Source organism: Haplochromis burtoni, unplaced genomic scaffold (assembly GCF_018398535.1).
Source record: "Haplochromis burtoni strain Fernald_Lab_line unplaced genomic scaffold, NCSU_Asbu1 Contig_368, whole genome shotgun sequence".
Classification (NCBI taxonomy): domain Eukaryota; kingdom Metazoa; phylum Chordata; class Actinopteri; order Cichliformes; family Cichlidae; genus Haplochromis; species Haplochromis burtoni.
In genome coordinates, this window is record NW_024582729.1 from 520,140 (window position 1) to 530,213 (window position 10,074).

A 10,074-nucleotide genomic window follows, 5' to 3' on the forward strand; every position below is an offset into this window, starting at 1 on the left:
CTCTATAGCTCCTATAACACACACGTAAACACACACAAAAATATCTCTCTCTCTAAATGTATATAAAATAATAATTTTCTTTTTTCTTTTCTTTTACATAACATACATCTTTGCTCTCTGTCTCTTCACAGCGGCGCAGGGTGAGGTGAGGGAATGTGCCTTCACAGACCAGCAGCAGCAATGGGAGGTGGAACGAGTGGCGGGGGGTGAAGGCCGGGTCTCCCCAGAGAATACCACTATCCGATGTGCCAAAGGCAGCCACTGTTTTGGGCTGTGGGAGAAAACTCCTCCAGGAGAAGTGCGCCTGGTGAAGCAAGGTATTTTCACTGTGACAATGTTTGTTTGTTAGATTGTGAAAAGTCGCCAAAAAGCTTAGAACCTTTCTGGCTCAAACAATCTTTTTGACTGCAACAAATATGCTGTCACTAGTGGGAAAACCAGGTGTTAGTTATTTTCACAATCCTTGATCAATCTTAGTATATGTCAGTTGAATTTTTAATCATACCAGGTTCTCTGCATGAAACTGTGTAATTATTAAAGTAGTGGGCTGACAGAAAATTAATATCATCAGTTTTTAATTACTCAGTAAAATTGTTGTGTATAGGCCTGTGTGGAAACTACTCCATACGTTGTGGCTTAGCAACAGTTCAGCTCATAATACACCTACAACTTGATTTTTAGCATCATATAGCATCATATAAGTACGCGTGGATCTGCCAGGCTAGAGGAAAGCAGGAAAACCACAGAGGAGATTCACTAATGTAGTGGATGCATAAAAAAACACATGCTGTCCTGCTTTACTCATGCAGGTGAGGAGAGCATATGTTGTTTGTGAGTTTTAAATGCTGACTTGCTACAAGGGTTTGGTACAGCAGGAAGCTTTATATGTTTTAGTTTTTATGCCTAATTCCCTTCCTGACACAGTCACAACGAGTCATTGGAATCAAACCAGCAACTCTTCACTTGGTGGGCAAATGTATAAGTCACTACAATATGGAGCCATTGACTACATTTAGGGCCACAAAAACCAGAAGACAAAACATCTGTGTTCGATATGCTTTAAATGCGGAGAAGAATGAATTCATCGTTGACATATAAAGCTGTCGCTTGGATGTTCAGAAAGGTTACATCCTCAAACAACACATAAAGGAAGACAGAAGGGTGGGTCGAATATAAGCCTGAGAGACTTGTATTTATATTGTCTTATTTGTCACAGTATTTTTAGTATTCAATGTCATGCAGTGCCCAATATTTTCATTTGCATTTTAAAGACATTTTCTCCATAAATTGTTTCAAAAACCCATAAATTGGGACACAATTTTAACCAGAATGCAGTAAGAAAAATGACAAATCCTCCATTTTTGTTTTTTCAGTCATCATCAACCGTTCAAATCATTTGCTCAAGATGTAAATAAAAATGTTAATGGTTCATACGCAGAAATCTTCCTGTTGGAGGCCCTTTAAAAGTCGTAATCTGCTGCTTTCCTTTACATTATAGTAAATTAAATAATTGGGGGTGTTTGTCTGTTTGAGAGACAAATGTTTGAATCTTTATCTGTTTTGTGACATATTAGACTGAAATGTTATTTAAGAAAAAGTGAAATAAAAGGCTCCTTACGCATATTTCATTTGTGTCTCAATCTTGGCTGGAAAAATTCTTTGTGACAGAAGCTGACCTCTACCACACTACTTGAAAATTCATATGAATGTTTCAAGTTATCTGAAAGAGTTGAAAAGAGCTGTAAGCTCAATTTTTTACATTGAAATGGTTTCCTAGAATAGACTCAAAAAGAGCTATTTTGAATGTCCACTTCAGCACTCCTTTGTACATACACATTGTCAAATGCCTTCATCCAAGGGCATAGTCAAAAGTATATATTATGAAATAGACACAGAACTTTGTTATCTGTTTCATAAAATCACAGTTTTTCTTTTATCTATAATCATGTTTTTAAGATGCTTTTTATTTAGTGAAACAGTGAAAGCATAGTTTGTCCATAAAATGGTCAAACTTAACAGGAACAAAAGTTAGGCGCACACAAATTTTTATAATCATTTATATAATATAATGTGTTTTTCTGGATACACTGTGCTTTTTCAGCATTCAAAGATTGATGACACCGTGTCAGAGCACTGGCTATGAATTTCAGAAGGATCAGGCCTTAACTTAACAGAAAAGTTAGCAATAGTTCTTTTCCTATTACAGCTACATCCACTTCTGTCGTGCCTAGGCTGCTCACTAGGGCTGGGTATCATCACTGATTTCTATAATCCATTCGATTCCGGTTTTCAAAGTCCCGATTCAATTTAACTTAGCCTCAGACAGTCAGAAATATTATAATTCTGATCATTTATCAGTACTGACTTCATCAGAATTGTGAACATCACAGCAGATGCCTTTGTGTGAAAGTAACTGAGAATAAAACACAGAAAAACATGAAGGTGATTTTCCTGGTCTGGCTTTTTATAGCAGATAACCTTAAAAATATTCTACAATGTTCTGCATATAAAGTTTAAATTTCTTCAGTATTGAACAACAGAAAAAATAGGCTTTCTTGTCCGAGGTAATTTAAGTGAAAAAAAGAAAAGAAAAAGACAGCAGCCACAGCGCTGTAAACAACGGTAGACTGGTGGGTAATAAGCGAATGAATAATACAGAAAACAGAGATTGGAGACGGGAAACTGTTCTTGAAGTACAGAGAGAGATAGAGAGAGAGCTAGCTGTGCATGAAGTGTGATTTTAATAGTCGTGGAAGCAAAACAGCAAAATTCATGACGACATTGATCAAATGTGAAGCGCAGTTTGCTGCTTCTTTTGCTGCTGGCTCGGTGAATTTTGGTTGGAGAGAGACAAAACCTGCAGCTCAGAATCAGCGCAAAAAGACGTAATCACAGCGCGGACCGGACGCATCAGAATCGCTAAGCTCCGACAGCGTGTCCGTCTACGGGCCGTCGGGTGAGAAAGCCGAGAAAGACAAAGTTGATTCTGATGCGTCGGTCCGTCTGTGTTTACGTCTTTGTGTGGAATCCGTGTACCTGCTCTCATTTGCTGTTTGGTTGTTGTTGAAATGGTTTTGTGAGCTTTAATCTGAGAATCTGGCGTTTCTGGCAAAACACAGTTATATTTAAAAGTCGATTCAGGATTTAATGAATTGATATCGCTTTATTCAAGCTACTCACCTCCCACTTCCACCTGCACTTTCAACTGGACCACGGCCAATCAGAGAGGTCCCGCCCCTTACTATCTCTGATTGGTTTAGTCCACGATAGGGGCAAAATGTGTGTCTGTTGTTGACCACAGGGAAGGTTGCAGATTTTTTTTTTTTTTGCTACCCGAACAGTTGGTCGCACAGGTGCAACCAAATTTTTTTTTTTAGTCGCACCACTGAAAAATTTGGTCGCATTTGTGACCAAATTGGTCGCACTCTAGAGCCCTGAAATTAGTTTTTACTTTCACTATAATCTGACCCAATTGTGCTGTCGCATTCAATAACTGTTATTTTAAAACTGAGGGGTTAATATGTTTTTTTGGGCGGGGTTTCTCCAACATTTTTTTTTTTTTTTTACCCTTCTTCAGGTTGCTGGACTCACCTAGGCGACAACCAGGCATGCCGAGATGACCGCTGTGTGGTTACCAACTTGCCTCCACAGATACAGAATGGGACTTACCACTTCTGCTGCTGTGGCAGTGACATGTGCAATGTGAACTTCACAGAGGACTTCCCGCTGCCAAGCCCCACCACTGCGCAGCCCATACGTAAGAACACTCTCTTACCCCTGTTACCTTTTAGCCTCACGCCCAGCCACCTGTGAGAGATTACAGAAGATAAAATTGAATACTAAACATGCTGTCAGTGTTGTGAATTTCAAGCCAAAGGTCTTGTCTTCCTCTAGCCAGTGAATGCAAATTAGTTGAGCTAAAGTCAGATCTGATCCAAATTTATGGTTTTATTAATTGTTACATTGACTTTTTTTAGTCCTAGATGGACAAAAAAGGGCTGCCATAGCTACACCTACTTATTGCTCTCTCTAGCCCCCTTTGCTAGTCTGCTATATCATTTAGCAACAGGGACTTTGAGATGACCTTTCCAATTGTCACCAGTTAGAAAACCTTGACAACGGTGGATCAGAAAGATGAAGAACTGGATACAACAAATGACATTATAGTATTGTCCACATCCACTCTCAGGAGCCGTGTAGATTATAACCCCTAAAGGACCATGACAGTGGTTGATAGGGGATTCGGTTTAAGTCGTGACTGAATACTGTGAAAGGTGTCAGACAAAGCAAACAGATAAATTGTTAATTGTTAATTCTTCTCAAGGTTGACCCGTGAATGAAAGAGCATGAGGAGGGGGCGGTGGCAACAGCAGCTTGTCATCTCCCTTGCCTACACACAAACACGCTTCCTACCATCCATGTCGTCTCTCTGCATTCCACGGATTACATGGCGTCTGCTTTATCCGTCTGTCTGTGGGTGTGCCGGTGACTGTTCAACTGTGTAGACAGATGACAAAGAAAAGAAATTGTAGGGGAAAAAATTGATGCTGCTAGAAACTCAAGTTTGTGTTGTATTGTAACTCTAAATCCTGTTTCCGTTTTCAGTACGGTGTTATTTCTCGGCATGTCTGGGCAGACGTACTCTTGTGTTGTTAGAAGTAGGAAATGGTTTGAATCAGTTGGCTGTCTGAATGATCTTAGGCCAAGATTCAAGAGTGACATTCAGGTCTAGGTAAGAGGCACTGAGACGAGTTAGAAAACAGGCGATTGGCTTAACGCCTATTCGTGTAGTGAAGAAACTTGTAGGTACAGAAATTTAAGTAAAGCTTCGGAATTCATCATTTTATTTAAAATTACTAAAGTTAGAAGTTTACAGAGAATGTACGCATTTATTGATACAGGAGGTCCCAATTCAGGGTTTAGTTGTATGCCATGTGTGTGTTTCTCAAGCTCAGGTCTTCTATCAGGCCTGGGAGTTTGAGGGTTCACAAATTTGCTGTTTCCTGGACTGCACTGTTTTTTTTGGATGATGTGATGGAATCTGCTGAAGTCACTCTTTCAGTTTAGGGGTTACAGCTGCTAATGCTGCTATTATCACAGGCACCACTTTGCCCTTTGGCTTCCACTTCTGCTCCAGTTTTTTCTCAAGTTCCTGGTACTTCTCTGTTTTTCTGTCTGCTGGGATTGTCACATCTATGATAACTGCAGTCTTGTGCTCCTTGATAACCACTACTCTGTCTGGTTGGGTGGCCAGCCAGCAACTGCTTGTCTGGAACTTGAAGAAGTCCACACAGGACCTTAGCCCTGTTGTTTTCAACCACCTTCGGCAGCGTCTCCCATCAGGACTAGGGATGTCTAATCCATTTGGCAGCACAGAAGTTCCTCTACACTATCCCAGCTTCTTGGTTGTGCCTGTACAATGTCCCAGCTTGCATCTTACATCCTGTTACAAAGTATTCAACTGTCTCCAGTTCAGTACTTTTCACTGGCTGTAACTTGTCATGTTGGCTGTGAAAGACCTGTCTCTATGGATCTGGTGCTTAGGGCATATTCATGTGCTGCCATAATCAGAACCTCCGTGGCGTCCTCTAGATGGGCCTTTATTAGCTAGTTGTAGGTTTTCTTGATGTCAGCTACTTCCTTTGTCAATGGTAAATGATAGCTCCTCCTCCTTTTCTTCATCACCATCTGTCTTCTCTGCCTGAGCCATTCTTGGAGGAGCTCATTGTGGACCCATGTTCTTGATGTATTTGTGTGTTTCTTCCTGGATTGTAGCTCTGGCAATAATTCTCATCCTTCTTGTTTCTGCCGCTGGACTTTGGGTAGAAGCCTCTATATTGTGAGGAGATTTTATGTTTTGACATCAGTAGCATTGAGCTGGGTTCTCAGCACTCGTCTTACCTTCTGAATGTATTTTGGCTGTGGCTGCAATACAGGAGCAGGGACAGTGCATCACCTTTGTATATCAGCACTTTTTAATTTAGTTACTAAAATGAAATGGATTTAGACGTAGAAGAGAAAAATTGGAAAGACTGCAAAAATTATTCATTCACCTGCGGCTGGAGATACATTTTTAAGTTATCTATACACTCCTATGTATGTCACATTCTCCCGGACAAGGTATTTCAACAACTCCTGGAGAAACCTCGTTCAAACTTCGTCCAAATATTCACTCAATGGTGAGATGATTTAGAATTTAGTTCTTATGTCTTGTTGAACTTCTGACCACTAAGTAAATAAAAGTTATAATTCTAATAACATGATTTCTGACTTTCCACTATGTGGGTTAGGGTTAGGGGCAGGGCAGATGATGAAATATATGTACTTATATGTACTTTTCCACAAAGATCCCTTGGAAGTACTGCGCACCTGGGTCACCATAACAGGTGCTCACAATGATGCTGTGCATGTCTTTACCGGTTTCAATGGTAGCCCTTCGGGCAGGGACTCTTCAGTTTTTGGTAGCCCAAAATAAATTTAAGTAGCCCGAATAAAAAACAGAGCAATTTTTTGATTGATGTTTTGTTTCCGTTACAATATTATACATTAAAGTATAATATTATAACGGAAACAAAACATTAATCAAAAAATTGTTGAAACACAAATCATCAACTCAAATACTTGGTTCTAATTGAACAGAAATTTCTATGAACTTGTAAGAACTGTGTAGAACATGAATCAGTCTCTGTCAGATCCTGAATTTCCACTGAAGTCACGGGTAAGAGGCAAGTGGAACCAAGATCGAGGACATTTGCTTTTTGAAGTTTTCAAAGGCTGCTAAATTTTGCCAGTGGTAGTTCACTCTTTGCAACATAGTACGCTGTTCTAAACAGATTTTCCAGGTTTATTTTTAGTATGTTATTTGCAATTGGTGTTTGTTCTGGTAAAGATATTGCAGACTGAGCAATAATGCATTTCTTGCATTTCTCATGGGTTCTAATGGGGGCCTTTCTTAAAATTACATGTCCCAGTAACAAAGGCGCTTGTCGACTCAGAAATCGAGGGAAAACCAACAACACACCCAGCAGAACATTATGTTATTTACACGGGTGCACATAAGTGGTCTGCAGGTGCACATTTGCTGTCAAAATAAAAGATGCGCACCAGATAAGAAGTTGCAACGCGCGTTTGTGTCCATATAAAAGGCACTGTTTTTGTCCGCTAGAGTGGGATTTTCACGGCACATTCTGCACCACCTCTCTGTGCGTTCATCATTTGTTTGAAGCCAGCTCACCTCCTGCAACCACTTTTCCGAGAATACGTGCTTCTTTTTTGTTTCGGACTACTTCTGACATTTGTTTGGAGGTGGAGGAAAACCAAAGTAATTGCTTAAAGGAGCTTCTTCGACATCTTTAAGAGTTCTAAACAAATGTCTGTCCTCTTCCAGAAAATCGTATGTATGCAAACACGCGTTGCAAGTTCTTATCTTGTGCATGTTTTTTATTTTGACAGCGAATGCGCACCTGCGGACCACTTATGTGCAGCCCTGGTTATTTAGCTCGTCATATCGCAGCCACAGAAATTCTTTTGTCCATGAAACCATAAAGCTGCACTTTCTTTTGCCTTATAGTCTGATTTGTCATAACTTCTCCGTTTTGTGGTAAGCTTTTCTTTGGCTGTCACTTCTTCACCCTGACCTGTCTTATTTGGCTCAGCAGAACTAAAATATATATCCTGCTGCTTTTACACACACACTCGCATAACGCTCAGCGATTCTCTGCGCGATCAACCTCACATGTTTAAGCTGCGGGAGATTTCACTTGTCATGTTTGCATAGTAAGCTAACGATTGATAAGACGATGTCAGAGGAATTGGTGTGCAAATTATTGTCACTCACCAATCAGTGCTGACGCTCTCTATACACAGTTCGCACGATTGCAAAGTGAAAGCAAAAAACAAGCGCAAATTCAAACGCGATTTCAATATGTCACATATTGACAGTGGCTCACCGATGCCAATGACATAATTACCCAGCTACATTTCTGAAAGAATGCAAAAGCATTGACATATATTTTTCCTTCCTATGATAGCCCGACGGGCAGGGCAGAGATAGATTTTGGTAGCCCGACTGGAAGAATCGCTAGCCCCGGGACGTCAGGCTAGCGATTTTGCGAGCCCTGGTTAGGGGTATTTGCTAATTTTCATTTCTCCAGTGTGAGAATTTACCCCTTTTCTGACCAAATAGTGAACTACTTTAAAACTACTTTAATTCGTTAACATCAAAATCACATCAAAATCTTAAGATGCACTTTAATTAGCGACTACAGCTGTCACATAAGTTTCAATGGTGAAATATAAATTTCCTTTTTTTTTTTTTTTTTTAAAAGCTTAATGCAAATGCTCACGTATTTCAGTTTTGCCTCTTTGATGTTCTTAAGGCAGCAAAGCTGGCACTGTCTGGGATGGTTGGGAGATTCTAACAGTCTCTTGGTATGTTCTGTCACGTGACTTCCTGTAAAACACTCTTGTTAATTATGAACTCTGTGACCTTGGCATTTCAGCCGAGCCTAGTCAACCCCCCACGTGTGCGCACTAGAGTGTGTACATCCATGCTCATTGTAGTATGTCAGTCAGAGTTGCCCTTAGGGTCTGGAAGCCATCAATTATTTATAAAATGCGTGTGTTTCATGACATATCCATTGTGTTGACTTTTGTAACAGATGCAAGAAAGTGTGTTTGTGGACTCTCCACTGTTTGTGCACAGTAGTATATGTGAGGGTGCGAGTGTTAAAATATTTAATATCTGCTTGTCTCCACCTCAGCTAACTGCTTTTATCTGTTATGGTAAGCAAAAACAGCCGACCATCTGCCTACTATTCTCTCTTTTTTACATATTTTCTTTTTCTCTTTAACATTCACTTCCCACACATCCTCTGTTTCTCTCTTCATAAACTGCTCCCTGGGCCATTCATGTTTGTTTTATTTGAGCTCTTCTTTTCTTTACGGCACACCCAAACATTTTCAGACACAAATACTTAAAATTACATTCAGATAGTTGTGTGCGGTGGGTGACTTGCTATTTGGGAAGGAAGAAAAATTGCAACGTACATTTTTAGTATGTTTAAAATCTGCTTGTTTTGTAGACCACTTTAGAGCGAGAGTTACTGCTTTTACCAAAGCAGCAGTAATTGTTTTTATTTAGCCAAAGTATTATACTAAGATCATCAAACATTGCTTTGAAATTATTGCCATTTTTCATAGTGTTATTTTTAATAAACTCAAAAAACGATTGACTGTACCTTTTAATGCAAAGTTGTGTGAAATGTTATTCTAGGAACAATGTTAAACACAGCTAAACACTGTGTTAGCTGGCTCGACAAAACCTAAACCCTCAGTTAGAGGTGATGTGCGTCATGACAGTGGTTATCAGTTTTCTCTGTTAAGCCGGTCAGTCTACTTCTGGCTCCAGGTGCACTAGCATAAAAATAGATGTAAACATAAAAATCTTTCCTATAAGTGCCAGCTACTCCAATCAGGGTTATTATCAGATGATGAGGATAAAATGGTATTTAAAATCTATTGAACAGCATAGAAAATATACCAGTTTGCAGCATTTTTATAAGTAGGATGAGATGTTAATGCTGCAGAAAATCGTTAATCTGTATATTTATCGCACAAGTGGAAAATAAACATTTTATTTGAAGTTATTTATTTTATGCTGCATGCGGTGATGGCTGCATGCTAGAGCAGCCATCACCTTGTACATGTATCCCTAGCAGAAAGTTGGCTGCAAATCAAAGGATCAATGAAAAATATTTGATCTCCTGCTGAATTTGCAGTCATTGAGTGAAAAGTAAGTTAAGTATTTGATCCTGAAGCAAAACATGATTTTAGTATGCGGCAGAGACTACTTGGCCCACTCCTCTTTACAGAAACTCTTGAAATTCTATAATTTACCATGGTGAAAAAAAGCCAACTTTGTGACACAGGAGGTTCTGAGTTTAACGCCACTAACCTACTAATCTCCATTTGTTGTGCACCCCTACCTCCCTTTTGGTTTCCAATTGCATCATCAGTCATCACCAGTGTTGGGTAAGTTACTTTAAATTAGTAACTTAGTTACATTACTAGTTA

The 10,074-nt window shown here is 39.6% G+C and overlaps 1 protein-coding gene across 1 annotated transcript in view; it reads left to right on the plus strand.

The window, feature by feature from the left end:
- LOC102303304 (bone morphogenetic protein receptor type-2) overlaps positions 1 to 10,074 on the plus strand; it is a 55,941-nt gene that overhangs the window by 18,330 nt on the left and 27,537 nt on the right. Inside the window, exons 2-3 of the mRNA XM_005943373.3 lie at positions 132 to 317; positions 3,578 to 3,757. Coding sequence (XP_005943435.1) covers positions 132 to 317; positions 3,578 to 3,757 — 366 coding nt within the window. The remainder of the gene's footprint in view (positions 1 to 131; positions 318 to 3,577; positions 3,758 to 10,074) is intronic.